The sequence below is a fragment of the Neopsephotus bourkii genome, unplaced genomic scaffold, assembly GCF_033783945.1.
Source record: "Neopsephotus bourkii isolate Nb327-2 ecotype Australia unplaced genomic scaffold, CSIRO-AGI_Nbou_v1 NB_1589, whole genome shotgun sequence".
Lineage (NCBI taxonomy): Eukaryota > Metazoa > Chordata > Aves > Psittaciformes > Psittacidae > Neopsephotus > Neopsephotus bourkii.
In genome coordinates this window covers 5077165-5102799 of record NW_026902065.1, presented here as the reverse complement: position 1 = coordinate 5102799, position 25635 = coordinate 5077165, and the positions used below count along the sequence as shown (strand labels likewise).

The following is a 25635-nucleotide window of genomic DNA, read 5'->3' as shown; positions in this document are numbered from 1 at the left end:
TTTCAATAGTGAGCTCGTTTGTGTGTGTCGCACAAAACCTCTGATTCATTCATGACTGAATCCACAGCATGGATTTCTTCCCTTCCCCACACAGGCAGTAGCTATGTCTTTCTTTCAAAGTCTACATGCTGCATTCAGTGTATGTTCACATTCAGCCACTTACTTCCAAGTGTTATTTTTAAACATGGGGATGATATGCCAGGAAGAGCCAAAGATGTTGAACGATTTGGAAAAGCAGTCATTGTAGATGAAGCCAGTGTACATGGAGAATATGCCCATGAGCAGGATCAGGTAGCGCCCACTAAAAAAGGTGTTCCAGATCTGCAGGAGGAGAAGGCAGTGCCAGTCATGGAAGTACCTGCAGGCCCATCAAACAGCGGGCCTTAGCCAACAGGAGAAATGACTGTACTGATCTATCAATATACAAAGATTCATAAGAAACTCCAGGTCCCTTGGGCCCATTCAGGTCTCTGTGTAGGAGACAGAATTATTTGTCAAATCCCAACTCACAAGAATCTTTGAAGGATCTTCACTCATCCTTTGGGAGGCTGGATGCTTCCTTTATCAAATGGGGATGATAAGCCTTTTCCTATGCTAATGGGGTGCACTAGCTCCCTGGTACTCACCTCATTAGTGCTTTTCTGGGCCAGAAGGGTCTTTTCATTAATGACCATCCAGAGTGCAAAGCCCAGCATGACAGCACCATGGCCACAATCCCCAAACATCACAGCAAACAAGAAGGGGAAGGTGATGATAGTGTATGGAGCTGCAGGAAGGAAAAGACAAGAAGCTCAGCCCTCCTAAACAAAAAGGCCTCAGCAGAGAAGCAGTCCACCCCACTCGCCCGTTCCTCAGTGCAGCTACCCTTAAAGGCACATCCACGATCCCTCCCCTACTCACCAGGTAGTCAGAGCTAGTGCAGAACTAGCTTTACCATCAGACTGTCAGTATGACCTCCATCTTCCTTGCAATTTTGGCTTTCATTTCTTGTCTCACTATAATAAAAACCATGCATAGACAACTGCATTCTGTTTTGTAACAGAATGATGTACCTGAAGTTTACTATCATGTTTCTCAACCTCAACAATCTGAGTTCATTCAATCCTTCCTATGGCCCCCCCTTTCCAGGTTTCTGTTCATTCTCAGTGGTCTCTTTGAGATTCCCTACCATTATTTCATGCTTTTATCAGGTCCTTTAGAGCTTTTTTTGCCTCAGCATGATGAACTCAACTCATCACGCTGAGGCAAAATATTGTATTTGTCTTGTGAATTTAGGTCTTTCCCTCAGAGGTGCTACCTCACCATTTGTTCCCCATCCTGTATTTGTGTTATTATTTTGTAGTTATTATTTCTGCCGCAATCAATCACTGACGACCGAAGGCCAAATTCTTTGCCTGAGAAAATACATGCCTATGCACCAAACAGTATCGCTTTTTACCAGCAGAAAATATCATTCAGATATCTCAATCACCAATGAGTGAATCCTTTAGGATAGTGACAGAGCTCAAAGGCTTTACTTTAGCTCTAGCAAGCGAGGTGCAGGTAGATGAGTGTTTCTCACCTGGGTTAATTTCTCTGTAGTTGCCCACACCATATGCATCCACAATGTTCTGAAATCCTGCTGTGAACTTGTTGGTCCTGTTGAAGGTGGGTGGTGCCAGCCTGGTATGTATAGCGGTAAGGATAGGAGCAATAGTAGAGCCACTGCGCTCCTGCAAACCCAGTGATAAGGACAGACACAGTCAGGATAGCAGAGAAGAATCAGCCCTGCAGCACTACAGTTTATGTCCAAACACATGGAGGCGGCAACACAAAAGCTGGGCTTAAGAGTGTTATACCTCAACCCTTTTTTTAATATCCAGATTTTTCCATATTCTGTGCTATTGATTTGTTCAGGGAAAGCTGCCAGCACTGCTGACTCATGGGTCAATCACAAACCTGCTAAGATTTAATGCTGACCTGAAACTCCCTGAGGCCAAACAGTCATGTGACAACCTCTACTTTAATTAAAACAGAAAAGGGAGCACAGCATTAGGGTAACAAAGAGAAATCTGTTCATATGGTCAACATATAAAAAATAAAGTTTGGGTGAGATCTTCTGGGATCCAAAATGTTGGTCTCTTACCATTCCCTGCTGGAGAGCTCTTTTTATCCGGCTAGCATCAGTCACTGGGAACCAGATCTCTGCAATGACACACTGCTGGGTAACGTCAATGTTACAGCAATTCAGGATGTGGTAGACAGCCTTTATTTTCTTCACCTTGATCCTCCAGGACCACAAATTTTCTGCTGCCTCATGCAGCAGCTGCTGGCGATGAGACTTGGTTTGGTCTATCACCTGTAGGCACAACACAACGCTTGAGACAGGAAAGGCATAGGCAGCATGATCTATGCAGCCGTTATTTGGGGAAGGCAGTTGGAAGAGGGTTGTGGAAAGGCAGTGATTTGTATGAATGTGTGGAGTACCCTGGAGGACAGTGTGCGCAGGTCTGAACACAGGACTGCTTGACACCAGGTGCACAATGCTGTTTACTAAGGACTTTCCCTGCAAGGTCTCAAGCCTCTGTAAATGTAGAGGAGATCACTGGGAGTTACTGAGCTGTGGGATTGGCCATGCACTCCCACCATGTCATCTCCTGCAAGCAGCTCTGTGCCATTAACTTAGGGCACATCACATCCATGAGGGTGCCGGAACTGCCAGAGCTAAAGCTCATGGCCCTGGTGGAACCTCCATGCATGATGTGTCCACCACAACTCTGCTGAATAAATGGATGATGGAGATAATGTATTTATGGACCCGTGTGGTCTACAAGTTCTGGAGAAACCTGGCTGCCCATGATGCTCAGAAGTGAAAGTCAGTTTGGAAGCAGTCAGTTCACAAGAGGGATGACAGCAGGATGTCAACTGCCAGATGGGCCACCTCAGGCAAAAAGGGTTTCCATTTCCTCTGACCTTGGGATCCACTGACTGTCATGTGAAACAATACAAAGGTTACAGGCAGAAGTCAATCCCAAATGTGTGAATTCCTAGTACACTAGGAGTACTAGAAGTACCCATAACAACAGAACTTGTCATTTTCAGCCCTCTGTTAAATGTTGGAATAAAGAGGTTGGATACTTGTACTTCTATAACAGCAGTACTGGGCATTGTACTGCTAGTGTGACAAGCACCCCAAGATTTCCTCATTAAAGAAAACCTCATTTAAATATAAAAGAAATCCTTAGAGTACTACTACAGTTGTGACCAAAGAACTTTGTGAACTGCTGTAAGATCTAGATGAAACCACTTTGGACCATGTGCAATTTGGTTACAATACCTACAGCCTGCTGATGACCTTAAATCCCATCTTGTAGCCCCATTTCATGAAGTCTAAACCTCTGACCTCTGCATTGGCTAACAACAGCAAGTAGGTTTTGGGTCCCTCAGATGGAAGGCAGTCCCGCAGCAGCTCCCGGGGGATATAATGGGCAGTGCAGAGCACAAGCACGTCTCCGCAACCAGTGGGAGGACCACTCCTGGGCTGATGGCTTCAGGCCCAGCTGCCAGCCAGCTCTTCACAGCCAGCTCCCAAGCCAAGCCTGGGATCTGGCCATGGCCACAGAGTGTCAGACAGGACAAATGTCTGGGCAGGTCCAACTTGCAGGATTCAGACCCCGGTAAAACTGTTGCCACTTACTGTGTTTAAATCTTCGATCCTTGTGTTGACTCCATCAAGCATTTCTCGGCGCTCAGTGACAGACTCTGGACAGGGATAGACCGTGGCATGAAATCTAGCCTCAGTAAGAGAGAAGTGAGAAACACCATTTATTTGACTGCGTTTTCTTCCTCTGGACGTTTTTCAGCTCAATAGAGGGGGAAACCATCTTTTAATGGGGCACTTTATTCCTTATCCAGTAGTATATTCTTACATAATACGAAGTTATGTCTGGTCTCCCAGAAAGGTCGAAAAAGGCACATTTATCTCTTCATAACAAAAACGATCCTTTTGCTTGTTCTAGCTGAAAAAAGTCTGTTTTAGGTGCTACAAGTTACATGATACTTACTATATACAGTGCTCAGCACCTCCGTCATGTCCACAAGCTGCTTGAGCAGCACAGAGCCACAGAAAAAACCGCCGCGGCAAAGGCAGCTCCTTTAACGCAGTAGCCAACAGATGTCCCTCTTGCACTGACGCTGGAAAAATACCTCGTCCCTGTCTCTGCACTACCGTATCACAGTCACTGGGAGAAGGCATCAGCTGAGCTACTGCTGCACAGCAAGAAAACACTCTGCCTGCCTGCAAGCTGTGGAACTGAAGAACTGTCAAAAAAAGGTAGAAAACGAAAAGAAAAAAAGACTGTATTTCCAGGGTGAAATAAAAGCAGGATGACTGTACAGCCAGCTCTTGAATTCTGGTCCACCTATTAGGCTAGACAGCTTGGGAGCAAGAGAATGATCGGGGAGAGCGGTAGCTTTTATGTCAGCTTAGCTGTGGCCAGGCCAGTAGAAATGCTTTTATAAGCCTATCCCTAAGGCTGTATTTGGGAGATTCATAGAATCACAGAATAGTTAGATTGGAAAGGATCTTAAGATCATCTAGTTCCAATCCCCCTGCCATGGGCATGGACACCTCAGACTAAACCATGTCGGCCAAGGCTTTGTCTCATTCAGCTGTTTTGTTTAGGATGGTATAATTTGGGTTTCTAATATGTGAGTGAAGGTTTTAACCCCATGCAGGTGTTGTATACTTCTTCACCTATAATATGCAATATGACTTTCTCTAGTACAACTACAAGTCATACCTGTTTAAAGGTGCTTACGCTAGTAGAGCACAATGCGATATCGTAAAGCCATTATGTGAACCCAGTACAGCCAACTAGAAATAAGTTGCATGTCTCTCTGAAAAGTGTACAGCTACCTGTTCTGCCTGCAAAACAAGTCCCAGAGTATACTTCACACATAAAGAGCGGGCACAAGGAGTTCCCACTGGGATACTGCAGATCACAAGGTGCACTGTGCTGCAAGGTTCTGTGCCTACCAGCTTCAATGGAACTGAGGTGCTACAGTAACTAAAATAGCAGAGATCCCTCAGCTTTTTCCTAGCCAGTTTGTTCAGCAATGTGTAGAGCTTGTGCCAGCCCTGCCACTTCAAGGGCACTGTAAATGTCGTCCTTCAATACTGCCTCAACAGGAAGAGATCTCCCTCCTCTTTACAGAGTGGAGATCTTCTGCCCAACTAAGGCAGCACGCTACCATCCTGCAGCAGACTTGCGCTGAGTTAGGGTTGCTGAAATGCTGCCTTTCTGCATATGAGATGAATTAAAAGAAGATGTCACAGGGTCATCAGGGTCTATCCCTGTTTAAGAGACAAAAATGTACATGCTCTGTGTACAGATAAGCATAATGTTCTGGCATTGTCTGATCACAGAATATATCACCGCCTGCTTTCCAAAATCAGTTCCAGCACACACACAAGTGAGGACAGTTGCAAATTGAACAAAACATGCTGCAGTTTCCTAGAGATCAGAACAGAACCATGTTCAATGATGGCACGTGATCTTCTGCTAAACTTCCCTTTCCAGAACTGAATCTCTCCTCACTCAACACCTGATATTCATTTCCAAAGGTTATTCACCCTACCTAATTATTTCCATCTTCTTATTCTTCACAGCTCTTAGTTAATTTTTAATAAGGATTTTTAATCAAACTTGAAAGCTTATTCCTCCATGCTGTACAGTTCCCTCATTTCCAATAACGTTATTGCAGCACTGTTGCTTTGATGTTTTAACAGCCATTTTGCATACTGAGTATCAGCTTTGCCCTAATGGCACAGACATCTCTGAAAACTCTGGGAGAATTCAGCAGGGAATCCTTACGTTGATAAACCCAGTTTAGTATTCACATTAGCACTGAGGCAGCCGCAAGAAAAGGAGGAAGAGAAAAATTCCTACATTTTCCTGCTCCCTGCTCCCTCTACACCTTCCACTAATAAATTTGTGCATGGACTTAATGCTCATGAAATTGGCAGACTAATGTTACCAATTAGAGTCAAGCAGGGACTACAAACGTAACCTGAGGCACACTGCTCTGCAAACAAATCTTAGCCTGCCTTGCAGGAGACTGGCTTATAACAGTCCCATGATTTTTGCAGAGTATTTACTTGTCATGAATGATGACTTAGTGCTAAGCAGAAATGTCCTGCTGGGGCTGGAATGACAGTGCCATCTGCTTTAGGTACAGTTAACCCTGCCTTAAAGATGGACGAGACCAAAATAACTTTGCTTATGTTCCAGGGATGGCTGATGGACCACAGAGCACAAAAGCAGAATCACGGGATTAATACATTTAAAAAACTGCCACTCAGCAAAACATTCCTATATACATGCATACTAATAAGCAAAAGATTTGAAACGGAGGAGAAAAAAACACAGAAGATGACTTCAAGTGCAGCCTGATTACCTGGCTATAAACAAAAACTAGTGCACTAGCACTGCAAAGGATATCCTGTGGATTTGTCTTAGGTAGGTATGTTTTCCTTCAGTTACAAGAGGCTGAGAGAAACTAGTCCAAGTTCCTTTCTATGAACCTGCCACCACATCCATGCTGGTAACTTATAACAACTTTGCACACCGTGGCCCACCCTTCAGGCATCTGCTCATGCTCCCAGCTGCACCCTGCTGCAGAAGGTCATGCCTCTGGCTTGGACGATTCGGGGTTCAATCAATACTGAAAATGCTGACAGGAATTGCATTGCCTGTTCTTTTACTCCCTTCCCAGTTAAAAAAATAAAAATAAAAAAATAAAAAGGTATTGTGCTTTTGACTGCAGGGAATTTAAATTGCTGCAGGGGAAAAAAATGGAAAATAAAATCCTCCAAAATGCAGCACCTGCAGCATTCTGTGGGCAACCCCAGTCAGCTCTAAATGTATGGGCTGCCAACTTGCAAGGCTATAAGCACAGGGACAGATGCAATGGGAAATAGTCACCACCAGCAACTGCCTATGAGTGCAGAAGGAGAGAAGGGTACTGAACAGCATCTAAAAAGCAGGTAAAGAAATGGGCTATAGGCAGGAAACTGTAATCCAGAAGGAGAATGAGACTTGTTGAAAGCTCAAAGACCACTGGCAGCAGCAGGCTGATCCTGCACAGTGGTGATGGCAGAACTCCCTCCATGTCTGAGGTTCAGGATCAGAAATGAATGACTGAGAGCTGGGAGTCTTCCTCAAGATGGCAATGCTCCCATTGCTGTTTGATAGAGAGAGATGCCCACCTCGGAGTGCTGTATTGCTCTCAGAATGAGCACTGCCCTTCACTGCCTATAGGTGGCATCTTGGAGGGCCCCCGTTTCTAACGCAGGAATTGCTAACAGTCTAGTCCCCAGGGATCTGTCGCTTCCTGGGACTGAACTGCGCTATCCCAGCGGTATGATCTTCCTTCTTTTATTCTGATTAAATGCAGCATGTAAGGAAAGAGCTGCCTTAAGTGCACAGATCGGGTAAGAGCAATTGCTCACCCCCTCCCTGTGACCTTCAGGCGCTTGGCTGACCCCGCTTGTCCAGGGGGATATACCTGAAATGGATTTGGGGACAACAGGCAGATCCCATCGTCAAATCTGATTTACACTGCAACAAAGCCCACTGGTCATCAGCGTTACGAAAGAGTAACAAAACATTCAACCTGAATTATCTTTTCAAGATGCTTAATAGGGTGGAAACAAGTCAGGTTGCATGAAGCTTTCATTTCTTTTCTGGGCTCTGTCTCTGATTACGTGGATATTGCTCAAAGGCCTTGGGAAAGGACTGAATAAACTACAGCATCCTCTTTTTCATGATGGAATGCAGGAAAGCTTGAGAACAGGTTGGGGATTACCATGCTTCCAGTGCCCAACTTAGGGCCCCTGGTTTTCAGGGGAAGGATGCTGAGTATTTCTTAAAAAACAGGCCCCTTTAAAATATCCCAAGTTAAAAACATAATGAGTGAAGCTTGAAGACCTTTAAGTCACTTTGGAGAATTTAAGACATCAATTTCCAAGTGCCAAGGTGATGGATACCTTTCATAATTAGGAGCAGCAGAGCTGAGGAGCAGAAGGAAGCTCAGTGGCAGAGCTGACTGCTGAAGAGCTGGAAATCTGGAGAGCTGATTTCCAGCTCCAAAATCAGCCATCCTGAGCTGACAGGTAAATACCTCCATGGAAGTCCGTGCCATGGACGTACTTACTTGCCTCTGCCTCTGCCTTGCCCACAGACCTGCCTTACCCGTCACAAATCTTCTTGACTTTTTGCTTAAGCTGCTCTCCTTGATAGAAGATAATGAACACATTCTTCTTCACCTCTTCTCTCTGCAACATAATTCAAGCAAAATTTGATCCTACCAAGAGCGAAGGGTCCCCGTAACAGAGCCACCTTGCTAAGGTTCACAAGCATCTTAACCAGACAGGAAAAATAAGCATCAATAATGGCAAAAAGTGAAAGCAATGTCGAAGAAACTTATTCCATCTTCAAACCTTCCCACCTTTGTTCTACAGGTGCCTTCAGACACCCAGCTCTGGTGAGGCAGCTGGTGTTGCAGCACAGCCAGGGCACCAGTTTGGTTCCTGCATGTCACAGGCATGCATGAGGAGTAGCATGAAGCAATAACAGGTTGGCACCTACTGTCACAGGGTCTTCCAAGGCGGTATCCATTTCGGTGTACCTCAGGTAGACATTTCCCCTGCAGGCTCGCCACAGTAAACGCTCGAAGTGTACCATCCTTTCCCTCCTTATTACCCCTGCAGTGAACCTGAGCAGAGATAAATAAATTACAAGACCATTCTAAGTCGTTTAGGGACTCTAGCACAAAATATTTTACAGTCTGTTGTTTTCTAGTCCATGATAGCCATGGCACTGGTGTGAGAACTACTAGGAAAGAAGTCCTTGCTCAAGCCTGGCTCTTGCCTCCATCTGCTGACTTTATCCTGTTGTTCTTTCTGTTAAACTTTCTAAGTCCTCCCCAGACCAACAGAAAAAGAAGAGATGAGACAATTCTAGCTAGATTCCTAGAGGAGCAGATTGAGGCTTAAAGTCACACAGAGAGTGCCTGAATGACAGAGGAAGAAGGTAGCTATTCTGAAGTGGTGGTTTATCTTTACTCCCTCCTGTTTTCCTTTTCCCAGAAAGCACTAGACTGCACCTCTGCAGAATGACATGCTGGCATACACCCACCAAGGCAAGCCCTCTGCAGGCATATGTTTGCTTACAAGAGTTGAACAGGACTTCAGAAATAGCAGCATGAGCAGATAAAACCCCTAGCCTGGAGGATCAAAATCAGCAACTTCCACCACACCTAGCTGATGGATACACAAGGAAAAGATGTTTGAGTCTATGCTGTTCACTGAATTACCATTAGCAATACGCACAGTAGTGTTTCTACTCCCTTATCTCTCACCCTCTGTGCCTCACTGCTTTCTACCACAGACAAAGCCCACTGCAAGCAACCTTACAGCTTTTTGTGTGCTTAGACATCCATCCTAAGAAGCAGGCTGGTAGCCAGATGCCTGTATCCAGAAGCCACAGGTGAGATGTCAATTACCTACTAGGGGGTCACTGGAACTGGTGGTCTGAAAATGAAATTCCATTTGTCCCACTGATCCATAACTTGACCATAGTTTTAATGATAACTTTGGAGGACAGTCGCTCTTTCATCTTCATTAAACAGCTATGCTGAAGGGGCTGGTAAGCAACCTCTGCTAAAAAGCCTAAGGAAGTGTACCAGTGTGAGAGCAATGAAGTGCAGGTGGGAAGCCTGCCCAGGCTGGGGCCATCACCAATACAAACCCCAGCTTGGCAGCTGCAGCAGGAGTGCTTTTCAGCTCCAGCAGTCCAGATGTGTCTTCACTGAAGAAATCATCTGGAAGATTGGTTTCTGCCTGGAAAACATTAGTTAAAAAAAAACAAAAACAAACAACATTCAGCATTTCCAGCTTGACAACTCTTTTCATGTTTTTCTCCTGACATTTTCTCCCCAAAGTTAGCTTTCCACAGAGATTTAGAGCAAAGGAAAAAAAATAGGTGAGTTGTATCTTAGCAACCAAAAAGCATAAATGCCGTTTTCAAAGAGATCTGGGAACCAGTTTCTTGAGCCCCATTGATTCACGAAGCAATGCAGGCTCCAAAGTGACTGAGGTGCTTTTGCAAACATATCTTACTGGCTTGTGGTAAAGTCTGATGGGTTTTGACTAAAACTCAGTAACGTGCCAAATGAAAATATCAGTACTTTTAGGAACCTTCCACATCTCTGATAGAAGAGCAAAGAGACCTCTCACCTCAAAGAAGTCCTGAGTTTTTTTCAGCAGATGTTTGAGCTCCATCAGCTCAAGGAAGTTCTGCTTCAGTGTTTGCTGGTTCTGGTTGGCTTCCAGCAGCTCAGCTTCAAATTTCTCCAGCACCGTCTGTTTAGGGTCCAAGCATATCCATAAAAACTCTGAAGGAGACCAATGCTTCAGCCAATACCACCTCTCAAACAGATGGTTGGGCTTTTTTTCAGGAGGGAATACAGAAATGTTCGATGAGCAATTTTGTTTTTAACAAACACCATGTTTGTAGGATTATATTCATCAATGCCTCATTTTCACATTGCCACATTCCCTGCTGAATGCTTTGTCCTTCTCTGGCATTAAAATTCTGACTCACCTGACCAAAGCACAGACAGGTAAGTGGGTGCATGGTGTAAGGGTATTAGCCTGTCTTGGCCCCTCTGTGGCTCCCACAGGACATCTCAGATCCCAGGTGGACTGGCTGTCACACCTACAGAACAGGCTGACCTCAAAAGCAGCCTACATACAGCCAATTAGCTTAGGTTCATAGCTATCAGACAAAAGTTATGTGAGGATGAATGCTCTAGGTGGGTCTAGAAACATATCAGGCAACCACCTTGCTCATGAAGCTGAAGGCCTTGGAAAGCATAGTATTTCTTTCTAGTCATGAACATGTACAGCATTTAAAAATTACTTCGTCAGTAATCTTAGCTTCAAACTGAGCTAGAATAAACCATCCCTTGCACAACCAAAAGCAAGGCCTCAATACTACTATATCACAAAGATACTCCTACTAATACAGACAGCCCTGGGCTTTTCATGCAATGAAGCTGGTTCTAACATCAGCTTACCAAGTTCCAGTATTTAAAGGGTGGCTACAAAGAAGATGGAGACTCCCTTTTTACAAGGAGTCACATGGAAAAGAGGAGGGGTAATGGATACAAGTTACTACAGAGGGGATTCTAGTTGGACACAAGGGGGAAATTTTTCACAATCAGACATTGGAATAATCTCCCCAGGGAAGCGGTGGATTCCCCAACATTGAACATTTTTACGATTAGGCTGTACAGGATGATGGAACATCTAGTCTAGGTCATGCTTTGCCAATAAAGGTTGGACCTCTGAGTCCCTTCCAACCTGGTATTCTATGATTCATCACCCCAAAAACCTTTTAATTGTCTCCTACAGGGTGAGGGGTGCATTCTGTGATAGTGATACCTTTCCACTAATATGTGGGACCTGAAGGATGTTTCACAGAGGATGGTAAAGACTGGGATCCTTTAGGAACATACAGTGAGACCAGGCTTAACCTAACTGCTGAGAGAGCAACTTGGGGAACACTTCCAGAGGCAGGGAGAGCTGTGCCAGCCTCAGCTACCGGATACTTTCTTGCAGGGGAGGGCTGTATCAAGCACATCACAGACATCCTGGTGCACATCCCCTTCTCTCCTTGGTCCGATCCAAATTCTGTACCTCCATATCAATCATCTCCCGAGGCAGAGGGGTCTCTGGGTGCTTTTCTAGTTTGACCATCTCAATACTGTCTCCCTCAATGTGATTTTCCAGAAAACCTGCAAGGAATGGACACAGAAGTATCTATACAGTTGTTCCTGCTGCATCATCCTGGTCATCAGCTCCTGCTAAGGTCCCTGTCAGGACTAAGGCATCACATGGAGATGTGCCAAGGGGAAGCGATATACAAGGGCCATCATCCAAATGCATATATGCAGCCATCAAGAATTGGACACCTGGCAGTATCCTTCCTCAGTAAGAACTCTGTTTCTCCTGAAGTCATGGTAGCTGGATCCCTGAGCCCCAGAACCTACAGCCAGCATGGAACCCCCTTGCTTGGGCCAGTGAATCAGGCATGCAGCAAAGTCAGGTTTCATTCCTCTCTCTACCAATGGCAAGTGCTATCACAGTGGCTACAGCACTGGTGGGGAAATGCAGAACTCATAAAGCACATGTCCATGAGACAGCAGACACCACAAGCATTGCTGGTTGGGCTTTAAGGATTTGTCCCCAGGCTGAAGCCCTTGGCCACAGGAGGCATGTGTACACTGATGTAACAGTCAGGTTTTCTGGATTAGCCTCCTGCCCAGCACCAGATTTATCCTGTGATTTTATATAAGCTAATTAACCTCCTTTCAGTTCAGTTAACCATTTTCAAAACAGGACCAGCAATTTATTGCCCATATGGGGTGAAGTGGTAATTAGCTGACGCATGCAAAACATTTGCAGGGGCTCAGATGAAAACATCACCATTTCTCCACTAATTCTGCTCCAGAGTGTGAGAGCACTTAACAAAGAAATAAATCCCACACCGCCAGTTGGCAGAAAGCCGATTGCATTTGACAAGCATTTACTTACGCATGATCCTCTCCAAGGATTCACACCTTCTCACTTCATTCACAAACTTTCTCTGGAAGCTGTTGACATTCACATTCAGCTAAAAACAGGAGGGAAAACCAAGCCTGGAGGCTGCACACTGCCAGGCTCATTTTTAACATCAGAAGAGAATGAACGCCTTTGGTGCAGCCAACCAACACCACTGCATCTAACAGACACCCAGGGACAAGCAATACCTTGGGTTTTCCTTATGGCCAAGGACATTGTGGCTTATTTCCACCAAGCCTTGCTGTGACAGGAAGTGTCTGGAATGGACTTTTATGGAGAGACACCCTGCTTTATGGTGGTGGAATAAATCATCCTAATGTTGTGCAGAGGGTGCTCATTGGATGGGTACTCAGGGATAGGTAAGGTCTCAACATGGTGATTTGCTTTCAGATCAGCTTTAGTAAGTCCCACTACTGCCAAGGGCTTTTTGACCACCCTGCAGGTGCACCTTCCCCAACTCCTTTGAGGGAAGGACAAGCACACTCCAGGGCACATCTCCCACAGCTCAGCACTGGCTAGGTACTACTCACATCTCTGAACTGGACTAGACCCAGCTCCCCGAGCTCGGCCACGCAGCAGTAGGCAGCCTCCACCTGCAGGAAGAGCTGCATCAGGTTCATCTCCTCACTCCGGAAGATCGAGGCCATTTTGCCTGCTCTCCTCCAACCTGGGTGTCTGTGGGGGCCTTGATGGCAGCAGCACAGTCTTCCTTACCTAGGGAGGTGCCAGAAGGTGAAAAACACTGCAAGAACACTGTGATCACTGAGTCAAGATGCTGGAAGCTAACCCAGTGCTACCCGTCTTGTCCTTCAAAAGGCTTCTTTACCTCCTAAAAGCCTCCTTAAACCCACATGAGGCTTCATCCCACCAGAGCAGTGGTGGATGCTTAAGTATGTATGTGACACAGGGAAAGAGGGGAGCCTCTGGTCCTCTAGGACAGATTATGAGCAAATACCCTGCCCTGTCCTCTGCCAGACGAAAGATGCTTCAGGCCACTGCACTCTGGGCCTTTATTTGGGTTCTGGACAATGAGCTTATGAAAAACCTGGTTTCTACTTGTCTTCCACAACACAGAGAAGAAAAATCATTAATTTCACCTTGCAATTAGATGGGTGAAAGAGGCCTGACTGTTTTTTATCACTTTCATTGGGAGTGTGAACAGAGCATCGCGAACACATTTGGAACATGTTATATGGGGACAAGGAGAAGAGAAGAGTATTTCATTTAAATTAAAACAAACTTTCATGTTTAAATAGCATTTACTCCCCATAAAGGACTGTTTTCAAAATGACATGTGCATTTCACAAAAGAGCCTTTTGTCATACGCTTCTTATTATTGACTTTCAATAACCTGAACATACAAATTGCCTTTAGTTGTTCTTGCACAAAATTAGCTGATTGGCATGCACAAACACAGTAATTATTCTTTCCCAGTGAAAAGGATGAAAGTAGATACACTTCTTGCATGCATGTAATTTTGTAGCAAACCTACATTTTGCAAATAGCGAAACAAAATCCCTTTATAACCTCACTTCTACTTGTTGTCAGGGATGGGAAGTCAATTCTCTCTCCATGAACCTTGTCTTGCAACACTTTTTAAAATGTGGATTCTAATAATTTTCTTTATAACATGTGAAAAATTTATCTTAAATATGAAACACTTTGCAAGATATTAAAGGCTTGTTTAACAGAAGCACTGTAGTAACAAGCCTATATTTGCTCTATTACCCTGCGAGTTTTCCTTTTCTTACTCTCCCTAGACATGCACTAAACAATTTAAGATGTTGAAAATACAATATATGATAACAAGTAGCTTGTTAAAAGAAAACATACAATGTGCCAGCTCCAGTGGGTTCAGTAAGGCTGTAATCTTTAAAGTTGGTTGGAAATGTTTTAGCAAACTGTTTTTCACAGAAAAAAGGCACAAAAGCTGCAAGAGAGCCTCACTACACATCCAAGGAAGTAAAAAAAAAATAAATTCCTTAGCTCTTAGTTTAAAAGATCATCAGAATATTCCACCTTAACTTCTTTAAACTGATAATTGTGAAGAGACTAGAATTTAAAGCAGGTCTGTGCTTCTAAACCTGCAGTTAATTTCCATTAAAAAAGAAAGCATTAAAATCTTAGACTTAAAAGAACAAAACTCAAATGCAATATTTGGAAATACCTCACTTAAACTGCTTAAAATCATCCATACCAAGGGCTCTGCTTTTCCTTGGTAATCAGTCAGTAAAAACCCCCAAAGGCTCACTTTCATCTTGATTTGGAACAAGAGCAAAACGAAGAATAAAAAGAGAAACCTCTTTCCAGCCAGGAAACCCACCCCAGCCCTGCTGAAAAGGCAGAGCGTTCACCCTCCATCCATTCCTGCAGATACAGGAGGCTTCCCAAAGGCACCTGCTGCAGCCATGCCTCTGTCAACATCCTCCTCCCCTCCATTTTTTTTGCTTAGGAAGAGGAACATTTAATTTCCCCAGTCGCTGTTTTCCAGCAGTAGTGCACTGCATTAAAGTGCATTAAAGCGCACCTGGTTTCGAGCAGGGTAAACCGCAGTGCTTTTAACCTTGGGGAAGGTGTTACTCAGGTTTACCTCTCAGCCACCGCTCTCCTTTCCAGCCCCTGAGGAAGAGGCGAGCTCTTCCCTTGGCTAGCCGCGCGTCCCGTCAGGCGAAAACAGCAGGATGGTGCTTTGGCATGGCTGCAGGCACCTTGCCGGGCGAGGAGGGCAGTAAGCGAAGCACCCAGGTCAACTGTCCTGTCTCGCACAGGGCACAGCAAACCTTTTCTTTTAGTCAGAACTGGTCTGGACCAGAGGAGGAAAACCCCTTCCGTCCTGAAGCACCCCCCAGGTGGTCTGGACCCAGCTCTTTCTGGCTTGGTCACAACCCTTGTGTCAGGTCTGCGACAAGGGCGAGCTGTGTTGCAGCAGCACACGGCTTGTTGAGACTAACAACAGATGGGGCATGTCGACTCACACTGCCCTGGCCACCCAAAACCGAGCAAGAACCTTTGAAACCTGCTGTATACGGAGAGCTATAAACACGTAACAACTCATTTGCAAGCCTTGGATGGAGGATCAGTCGCCAGGGAGGTGGAAGACTTCTGCGCTGTTTCTCGCTGTTTTTTCCTCACTGGAAGCAGCCGGGAAAGGACAGGGAAACAATGGGAGATTAATTTTCCTGAAGCCAGGGGACGGGCAGACCGGTACAGCAAAGAGAGGGCTAGGAGGGCAGGATCTCAGCCAGCAGAGCTGTGCTAGCCTGGGGCAATGCTGACAAGGAACTTGATTCTCACCCCTTGAAATAACAAAAACTGTGGGGAAAAGTGGCTTTATAGACTTTCTCCTGTTTCAGCTGCTAAAGTAGGACCTCCAGAGAGAAATTCAGCTGCTCCTGAAACCAATGGATCAGCTCCCATGGAAGTCGGAGGAGGCAGGGTTTCATTCTGGTAAATAAGCCTGGCTGGATCACTATTAGATATAGCACCCATAAGAAGTTTTATCTCAATAGAAGACCTAATGAAAATGCATGGCTATATGTAAACTATAAAGTACCCCCTAAAAAAACTGCTTTCCCAGACCTGTTTTTTTTCCAGGGGTACCCAGTAACCCTGACCCAACAAGCTGAAAGGTATAGCTTGTCCAAAGGGAACAAGGAAAGGTAACAGCAGGGTGTTTCTCAGCACAAAGGTTTTCTATTGAAAAGCAATGAAGAGTGGCCCTGCTTCATGAGGCCAGCTAGTGCGAGGGGACTCCTGCCACTTCCTGAAATCCAGCTGCCCCAGCAGCATGACCCAAAAAAAAGGTATTCAAAATTATAAGATAATTTTGATAGGTGGGCTAAAACTTCCATTTTGCTCAGCAGCTGCCCAGCTGAGCTGGCCATGTGCTCCCTGGCTCCCTACCTGCTTTAGCTGCACTGTGCGCCTCTTGTGCCAGCCACTGCTGGAGATCAGTTCTGCTTTCTCCGTCAGCACTACCAAAGAGAAAGAGCAAAGGCTGCCAAAAGTCAGCATTTTCTGCTGGGAAATCAGAACTTCTGGTAAGGCAGAGGTGAAGTCATTGCCATAATGCAGTGCTGTGGAGAAGGTGGTATGGAAAAAGGACACTGCCTTCCAGTCTGTGCTATGATAAATAAGAGGAGTCATCATTCAGTTATCAACTGATAGATATTGACACAACAAAATAAAGCAGCTTCTCAGGCTACTTCCTCCACCTCTAAACCCGCAGCACATTCTTCTCCCTAGCAAAGCTGTTGTGCTCATTTGACAATACCAGGATTTGTTCCTGCTTCCACTTATGCTGCTCTTACTCAGGCCCAAAGCCATCACTCAGCTACTTCCCTACAAGTTGTTAGGACAGGGGGAGCAGAAGGAGCCCTCAACACACAGTCACCAAAGCAAGCCACATGACGCCAGTCACTCCATCCCATTAGCTAACATGAAGCGCAGGGACAAAGCCATCTCTCTTACCCTTCCCTCTGTCCTGTTCCTGGGTAGAGAACAGCAGAAAGCATATCCTATTTCATGCCTCTGGCATGTGGATGTAAGAAAGTTATTTTATAACAATCTTATTATTAAAGATGAGATGATGACAGCTAATGATAAGGCGCAATTCAGAGGAGCCCTGTCAGTGGACTCATTGTCAGCGCTGGCAGCTCTGCCCTGGTTAGATGAAGGCAGACCTGCACTCCCTCACTGGGGTCTCCAGAGGGACAGCATGAGGTCACAGCAAGGCCACAGGCTCAACATTTGTCTAATAGCAACCCCAGCCTGGACTGAGAAACACAAAGGGCTGGGTTGTGGGGTATTTCAAAATGCTAGAGCTGCTTTCCTCTGTGCAATTGAAAGCATATCCTTCCTCCCCTTCTTTCATTTAAACAGTAAAACCTTTGTGGGTTTGGATTTTGTCCCTCCATTTGCCTCACTTTAAAAATCAAATCCCTTGTTCACAGGTAGCTTTATCTTAAATGGCTATTTTTCACATCAATGAGGATACTAAACATAATGGCCCCCTCCCTGATGGACAAATTACTGGCATCAGGCTTAAGGTTTTGAGCTCTTTAAAGCCATTTTGAGGGCTTTATAAAGGCCCTTAAGCTTTTTTGAGCTTTATAAATGCCACCTGGGAAGGAGCTAACCCTGCAGTACAAAGACAGTGAGATGCTAACAGACAGACCTGCCCTCCCAACACATGCCTCTTCTAGAGCATCATTTCAAGATTTTGCTATCTACAAAGCAAGCATAGGAGACAGTTCACTCCTGTGGTCTCACACCACCTAGCATCCTCCTTGGTGTTGAGCACCATAATCTCATAGGCTCCATAGCGCCCTTGTGAATAGCAACTTGGAATTATCAGCTAATCATCAATCTCAGTATGCCAACACACAGGGCTTAGGGGGATCCCAGACATGCAACCCCTCCAGAGCTGGGCTGTCACCATTTTCAGTAGCACAGGGAAGCTTCAGCAGCTGTAGGTAGCTCTGGGATCAATACCTCAGTTATAATCACTCCATGCTTAGCTCCACCATGCAGAAGGTTTTGTGTGGCTACATGAGACATTAAGTTTTGAGCTCTATTTCACCGAAGCTCCCTCCTATCACAGCAGATAAGTAGAGTAGCACATCACGTACAGTAAAATGAGAGTAGGGGTGTAGTTAACCCAACCTCAAGTGTCATATGGAAGAGATTTAACCTCCTATCATTCATACACCAGAGATGATGTACCAGCTCTGATGCTCTCTCGAGAGTTGTGTGCTTTGCCCTGAGTTAAATATTGTGCTATAGCTCACTTGACATCATGCGGGTCACTGCTGAAATGGAAAAGGATTGCAGCAGCAATCAGCTTTTATTTGGAATTGAAAATACAAGCATGTTGCCTATGTAAACAGAAAAATATATATATAGACAAAGTGAGTGTGTGACAAAGGTAATAACTTGCTGAGAGCCACACCTGGTGGTGATGTGTCAAGGGTACACCTCGGTCACCAGAGAACCTTAACTGGAAAGCTCTCTGTGGCACAAAATATACCAAATGGTAGGTATTGCCTCCTTCATAATCATAAGGAAAAGCTGACCAGCAGCCCTACACACTGTGGAAGAGTCTCCAAAGGGAGGGGTGGGGAAGTACCTAATTTAAGAATAAATGGAGTCTTGCCTTGAAAAATGCATGGAAAGAGGACCCCAAGGAGAGGAAACCCCCATCTCTACTGATGCAGCTGTCATGCCTCATGTGCCAGGATACCCCTGTGGAGACAGGCATTCATGTGATGCATAGAAACCAGGCTTGGGGAAGGCTTTGGAAACTCTTATAACTCTTCAGGCAGTCATAACACTGAAATGTGAATGAGTTACAAAGAAGAAATGAAACAAAACCAAATCTGTGTCAGGAGATGATTTTACAGGGCTCCCGTTGTGTCTGAACTTATCAAGCAAAGCCTTCATTTCCAATCTGATCCAAAAACCACCAAAGCCAAGCACAGCCTGTTTGCTGCTCCAGGAGGCTTTACAGCAGGCCCTTTCTGAGCCATGGAGGGAACACGTTTTGGAAAGGAAAAGAAATATGCTAAGTTAATTGGACAAAACATTTTCAGCACCCCTTAGAAATGGGCACATTTACGTGCAAGCTGACAAAGAGCATTTAGGTAATAGTTAAAAGACATTTCATTAAAAATTGAATCATTCATGCACTATCAGAGCAGTTTTGCCTTTTCATTTCCCCTCAAACATTTTGTGCTGCACACAACACTTTTGTACTCCTTATTTTGCAAAATTAACTGCCAGATCAACTTCCAGCAGGAATCATGGGTGAGAAATTCCAGAGGGAAAGGTGAAGCTGGAAGAAAGGCCTTTCCCCAGCAAAGAGCTGCGTTTTAGCTTTGACACAACAGAACACTCAGATAAAACCACGAATTAAAGACAGCAAGCACAAAAGGATTTAGATGCTAAAATGAGGCAGAGATGAAGATTATTATTTCTATAGATTAAATTCAAACAACTCTGAACAGCTGGAGTGTTTCTACAGCACCTCTCCTGCTGTGATTTGAGCCTATTGAGGCCAAGACTGATGGCCACTGGGGTCACACACCCAGCCTGGCTGCCAGCAGAGGACAACATACCTTAGGCCACCCCTTGCTTGGGTGCCAGCTGAAGGACAGGGACGCACATACCTGCAACAGCCGGAGGTGGCTGTCATGGACCCGCCACCACAGCCCTAACTCTGCCAGCCCCAGCGGCGTGTTGACGTGAAAACAGGGAGACAAGGGGGGTTAACATGCCTCTTCTGGCAGGCCTGCCTTCATCTGCTGCTCGGTGAGCCTTCTCTGTAGGGCAAACCCTTGGCTGCCTGTGCCCCCTGCACCATGGAATGCAGCTGGAATGGAGAAGAGTGTTTTCAGTGGCGAGTGGGGAGGACAAGCAGGTTCACCCCAAAAAGGCAGGGCTAAGCCTACATGGGCTTCACTCTCAAGACTGAACAAACCTCAGTCTTGCATCTCTTGCAGCACCCTGTACTAGGCCATTCACGTGGGAAGTCTATTACATCCCTCCCCTACGGGTTTCAGCAGTGTGGTGAGATAAAAAAGAAGTAATTATTAAATACTGTCCATTCTAGTAGGATTGCCACCCCAGACACCTTCCCCCTTGCCTCCCATGGGATGGCTGCACATCCAGAACAGGCCCTGCAGAGCTCTGTTCTCACACAGCACCCGAAGCTATGAGTGACTGGGGCTGAAGAGCACCAAGCAACCTGCCTGAGGCCTCTTTGGGAACGGCTCGCTCCGGGGGCCTTTCCTCCCTCCAGCTGCAGCAGATCCTGGGGAGAAACCTCTTGGCTTGACCTTCAGGAGCCCTCCGCCTGCCTCAGTGCGGGTATCCACCTCCTGCTGGGGCTGTTTTGATCAGAGCCCTTCTCTCCCCTCACCCGGCTGTGGCAGGAAAGTTCAAGGTGTCCTGGCAGCAGGAAGCTCCTTTGCTCCACCCTCTGCGGGGCACACCAGCTGTCTGAGCATACCGAGGACCTGCTGAACCAGAGCTGCCAGCGACAGCAGCCGGACCTGTGCAACCACCTGGGTGGGAGCTAGACCCCCGGCATGAAGCACCCCTCCTGCGGGCCCTCGGCAGCCATCACTGTGCTCTTCTGCACCGCCGTGCTCTGGTATTCCTGCTCAGCTGGTATGTGTATTCTCTCATGCGCTGGTTTCTATTCCCTGCCTTTTCCCCTGCTCCATACCAAAATATGTTGCCCACTTACAATAATTTGTTCCTTTAAAAAAAGGTGGGCTCCCTTGTCTCATTTAAAAAGTGTTAAGAGCTGGAATTGACTAATGCCATTGAGAATTATCAGTGATGTGATTGATCACAGAATCTTTCTGAAGAGATGTGCTTTTACCAGCTGTTTACAGAGCCAGTGTAAATATGACTGAGCTCTAGGTTGCTCTACTGAATAGCAAGGGGGTAGGAAACCACGGTTACTTGGCCTTCCATACTGGCTGAGGCAAGGGACCATTTGGAATACCACCCAGGAGGCTCAGTATAGTCTGGTTTAGCTCTTACTAGGTGCTTTTTTGTGGGAAATACGGCTTTGCTGCCTCCTTACTTGTAGAAGCTGCCTAAAAATAAAATGCAATTGGGACCTGTGAGCAGCTCCTTTCCCGCCAGGCTCCTGCCTGCATTCTTGTATCAGCACCAGCTGAGACCTGCCAGGTTAAAGATGGGTTAGCTTTGACAGGGCTGCAGAGTCTATAAACATGATCCATTGGCTGGTATCACAGCTCACACACAGTTCTTAATGATTCTTTCTAGTGCTCACGTGAGGTACTTATTAACCGTCACGGGTTTAGCCAAAGTAATTCAGCAAGGCCTAGCACAGTCAGAAAGAGCAATGGGGAGTACTCAGGCCCTTCCCTGGAGCAGGCTGCCCAGGGACCCGCTCCTAGTGTGTCAGTGGCCATAAGGAAAGCTCTGGTCTTGCTGCCTCCCTGTCAGGTCAACATGCAAAGCTGGGCAACAGGTGACCCTAAGAGGGGCTTCACCTGCAGGACAACCTCAGTTTATTTGCTGTTACATGGAAAATACCAAACTTAAAGCAGAAGTTTGGTAAGAGGTCTTGTTCTGTTTTGTTCTCCTGAGCTGAAACTAAACCCGAACTGCTATTTGAAAGTCTTAACTGAAATCAGGCTGGAATTGATTTTTCTCACACTCCAAATTATCAGCTCAGAGGGATGGTTTGACTGGGGACAGCTCTCCCATAGCTTCTACTCGGTCTGTGGACAAGCAGCACGTTGGAGCCCCTCCATCTGCGTGCAGGTCCTTACTCCTGTAGCTTCTCCTGTATGTTGTATTTTCCAGCCTTGACTAGTTTTTGTGCTGGCCTGAGCTGGAGCTCAGCCAGAACAGTTTCAGGCACAACTCTACCTTAACCGTGGCAAAGCCAAAGCTCCTCACCAAGGCTGTGGTGGCTCTGCTGGTGCTCTCCACAGATGGCCTCAGCCCTCAGCTCTGCCAGTCTCCTTCACACCCTGAAGTTACTGGAAATCTTCTAAGGGCAGAAGGAGGAAGACGTGCAGCTCACTGGCCATGCGTCTCCCCATGCCACTGAATGCTGAATGCCCTCTCTCGTTTCAGTCGTTGCTCAATATGCCCCTGTAGCTTGGAAAAAGTGAATAATCTGAGCTCTGAGAGAATGGCTCACACGAGGGTCATACCCAGGTAGAGGCACAGTGATTCAGTTGCTTATGATGCCTGATGCTAGAGCAGGTCTCTCCAGAGCCTGTGTACACAGTGGTGGGATGAGAAAGCATACCTTGCTGCTGCAATGTTTAGGAGAAGAACTTACTTTCTCCAAGTTGTTGCCACCCTACAGACCTCTGCAAGGCTTCTAGATTTTCGTGCTCGATGCCCAATATGGCTTTTTTAATGTAACTTGCGTTTTCTCATGTCCTTTCCTTCTGGCAGCAGCTCAAGAGGTCTCCAATGCTTCAACAAGCTCAATGCTCACAACTGAGTACGAAACACCATGTCTTAGTAAGTATTTATAAATCATTATTACCATAATAGAGTCAGGTGATGAAAGTACACAGGTGACTGAGAGACTGTCCTGGAAGAGGATTTATGTTTTGTGAAGCCTGCCACTGTGGGTGAAACTCTAGGACACATTTCTAAGACTCCTCCACTGGCGTGCCCATAATACCTTAGGTACCTTCAGGTGGACTCATAGCTGTGAACAGACTATTTCATAGTTAATTCAATTTGTGTGTACTAAAGCTCCCTGCAGACTGCCTGCCTTTAGGCACAATACAGATTCTCAAGAGTGTTTCTTCCCCCCAGCTACCAGGTCTCCCCCAAACAGCCAGTCCCAGACAACCTGAGAGCCAACCAGTCCTCCCTGAGTCATCCTCCATCCAAATGTCAAACACCCCTGCAGTCCTGCACTTCCCAAATTATAGTATGCATACAAATTGACGTACACGATTTCAAAGCATGGCATAGGGGTCAGGCACCTCTCTCCCTTCTCTAGGCACACACAAACCATGTCTCTTTTGTTGTGGAAAGAGCTGCTCTCTACAGTGCAGGACAACTATAACGGAGTGCATTGAAAGCCAATGCACAGGAACATGGTCCTGCCCAATGTACATGAACTAGAGCAGCCGAGCAGCACCTTCACTTTGCTTTTCCCTGGAAATGTACAAGAGGCTGCCTGCCCTTCACCATGCTCAGGAGGCATTCACTTTTCACAGGTGACAAGCTTTGTGCACATCAATACACAATGCACGTAGATGCGAGGTGGTTTTGGCTGCCTCAGTTCCCCTGTGTGCTGGGATTTCACGCTCCGTTCTCTTCCAGCCCAAGGGGTACCATGATCTTCCAGGCTTCCCTTGATGTTTCCATGTTACCACCTGGGATGCAGACACAAAGCTGGGTATCTTCACTGTGTCCTCATAATGGAAGAAGTAGGGCAGATACCTTTAAATATCAACATAAATTAAACAACTACTGACATATTCCTTCACTGACTTTAGGAAATTGGGCTGATTTAAACAATAAAAACTAAAATGCAAAAGATGTAAGAAAAAATACATGGAATTGTTAACAATTATTTAATTTTTAAATGCATAAACCAGGGATCTCCAATGACTCTGTGTTTTGCTGTTGTTATGCACAAGTCACAGCTAACAGCCTAGCAGAGAGCAGCCACTGGCAGAGGTGTTGCGTACCTAAGCTCTTATTCTCTTACATGGAGGTTTGTCTACTCTGGGTTTATTTTAAATTTTAACTAACTACTTCTATCCTATTCCATTCCTGAAAATGACTGAGGGGAATGCTAAATAGGTGTTTTAAAAAAATTTCTGTAATAGTGGACAGAGTGGTGAAGAGGAGCAGCTCAGGTGTTTGGCCAGAAAGGGGTGTTTGAGTCTTGAAGATGTGGAGATGAAACTGAATCTTGCCATCCCCTAGGTTAAGAGCCAGGCTTAGGGGAAAGATGCCAAAGCAGAATGACAGGCCACAGGGCATACAGTAAAGTCACCATCTCACCTGCCTTCTAGCAAAGGAAACTTGGTATGTACTTAGCCTCCCATCAGCTCACTTCATTTCTTCTCCACCAGACGTGAACATCTGCACGCAAGCAGCCATGTGCTGCCCAACTGGCATGGATGATTATGGATGGATTGCAGCGGCCGTTGGCTGGAGCCTCTGGTTTCTGACTCTCATCCTGCTCTGTGTGGACAAGGCCATGAAACTCCGGCCTGATGAACCCAAATATTTGGTGGCCTGAAGCAGGGCAAGCCAGCAAGCAGCAGCACCTAGGAGCAGTGAGGCGCAGACAGACTGACAAAGCATTTCAATCACTTCTTAAGGAACAAAACAGAAATGGAATGTACCTGCAGGCAAAAATGGCCAAATCTAATCAGGGCATCTGCTGGGGCTTCATCTTTCCCGGCCAAGGTGTGGAGCAGGCATGTCCCTGTGAGCCACCACCTGTGTCCCACATTGCACAGAAAACCTTTTCCCCAAGACATTTCATGCTTGCTGTGATTGTGCCAGCAGAATGAGGTGCGGAAGGACCAGTCACTAGTCTGTAGCATGTTGCCTTAAAACAACCCAGTTCATAACCTTTGGCTTTGAAACAGAAAGTGGGCAAATATATTTGCTGGAGGATCAGTTTTACCAGATCTGTTACTAAGCTACAGACCAGGTTGCGACATCAATAAGTGGACGTAACTCATTGATAATACTGAGTCCTTCTCACTCACCTGCACTATTTTAAAGTCCGTTAACTGATACCAGTGAAAGCTCTGTTCTGGAAACTTCAGGATTGTTTGGGCTGTTTTGAAATTAAAATTAGTTTTTCTAGTGGAGTTCATATGTGCAGTTTTGTAGGAATTGAATGGTGGTTGTATTTGTTCGGCTTGTGCCTGACTAACTAAACCAAGATGAACCATGACAAGCAGGTTTAAGCCAGCATATCCAAGTCATACACAAAACTGTTCCTATTTACGCAAGATGATAATAAACACTCTTACTGATGGGAAGATTCTCACTGGTTTATATTGATAAAGCTTATATTGGCAAGGAAATACTCAACCCAAATTGTTAGAAACATGATTCTAACAAGAAACATTTGTGCAGGAGGATTTGGCTCTCTGCAGTCAAACTGTCTGGTTTGGGGCGGTTGCATCAGTTTGATTTCTGTCTTTATTAAAAGAGTAAATCTATGTTAAACCCATCTAGATATACAAAGGATTAGCAAACCTGCTAAAGACAGACTGAAATTAAACATAGTTACCCTTTAATAAAATCAAGCTCTTTTAGAGATCCATTAAATATCATTAAAGCCTTCCTTCAGCTTATCAGTGCATAACTGTTCTAGTTGGAAAAGCTACAAACCAGTTTAAGACTTCTCAAATTGGTTCTGGCACAACCAGGCACTTAGATCAGAGCAACTATGCCATTTCAGAGTGATGGGCAGTTGC

The 25635-nt window shown here is 45.6% G+C and overlaps 2 protein-coding genes across 5 annotated transcripts in view; one reads left to right on the top strand and one right to left on the bottom strand.

Annotated features, from left to right (window-relative positions):
* Nucleotides 1-20025, bottom strand: part of ATP6V0A4 (ATPase H+ transporting V0 subunit a4) — a 34816-nt gene extending 14791 nt beyond the window's left edge. The window contains exons 1-13 of one of the 3 annotated variants that reach the window (XM_061371942.1): nucleotides 19834-20025; nucleotides 13198-13381; nucleotides 12641-12719; nucleotides 11744-11841; nucleotides 10280-10405; nucleotides 9792-9883; nucleotides 8631-8757; nucleotides 8235-8317; nucleotides 3677-3770; nucleotides 2126-2338; nucleotides 1562-1712; nucleotides 627-766; nucleotides 164-321 (exon numbers count right to left, since the gene is read on the bottom strand). In XM_061371942.1, coding sequence (XP_061227926.1) covers nucleotides 164-321; nucleotides 627-766; nucleotides 1562-1712; nucleotides 2126-2338; nucleotides 3677-3770; nucleotides 8235-8317; nucleotides 8631-8757; nucleotides 9792-9883; nucleotides 10280-10405; nucleotides 11744-11841; nucleotides 12641-12719; nucleotides 13198-13314 — 1478 coding nt within the window. In that variant the 5' untranslated portion in view covers nucleotides 13315-13381; nucleotides 19834-20025. Of the gene's footprint in view, nucleotides 1-163; nucleotides 322-626; nucleotides 767-1561; nucleotides 1713-2125; nucleotides 2339-3676; nucleotides 3771-8234; nucleotides 8318-8630; nucleotides 8758-9791; nucleotides 9884-10279; nucleotides 10406-11743; nucleotides 11842-12640; nucleotides 12720-13197; nucleotides 13382-15257; nucleotides 15703-19833 lie in introns of those variants that run through there. The other 2 variants (XM_061371943.1, XM_061371941.1) reach the window with 2 other exon arrangements.
* Nucleotides 20026-20412: 387 nt separating this feature from the next.
* TMEM213 (transmembrane protein 213) lies at nucleotides 20413-24597 on the top strand. 2 transcript variants are annotated; one of them, XM_061371940.1, is made up of 3 exons: nucleotides 20413-20836; nucleotides 22622-22687; nucleotides 24268-24597. In XM_061371940.1, the coding sequence occupies exons 1-3, from the start codon at nucleotides 20755-20757 to the stop codon at nucleotides 24435-24437; spliced, it is 318 nt and encodes a 105-aa protein (XP_061227924.1). In that variant the 5' UTR covers nucleotides 20413-20754; the 3' UTR covers nucleotides 24438-24597. The 2 variants fall into 2 exon arrangements, with proteins under 2 accessions (XP_061227924.1, XP_061227923.1); XM_061371939.1 differs by having other exon boundaries at nucleotides 20419-20836; nucleotides 22619-22687.
* The last annotated feature ends 1038 nt before the right edge of the window (nucleotides 24598-25635 follow it).

Bases quoted from the DNA above. Each gene is read 5' to 3' on its own strand.
- TMEM213 (XM_061371939.1), top strand. From the start codon at position 20,755: ATGAAGCACCCCTCCTGCGGGCCCTCGGCAGCCATCACTGTGCTCTTC. The intron at 20,837-22,618 runs GTATGTGTATTC...TCCTTCTGGCAG, and splicing joins CTGGTATTCCTGCTCAGCTG to CAGCTCAAGAGGTCTCCAAT. The intron at 22,688-24,267 runs GTAAGTATTTAT...CTTCTCCACCAG, and splicing joins GTACGAAACACCATGTCTTA to ACGTGAACATCTGCACGCAA.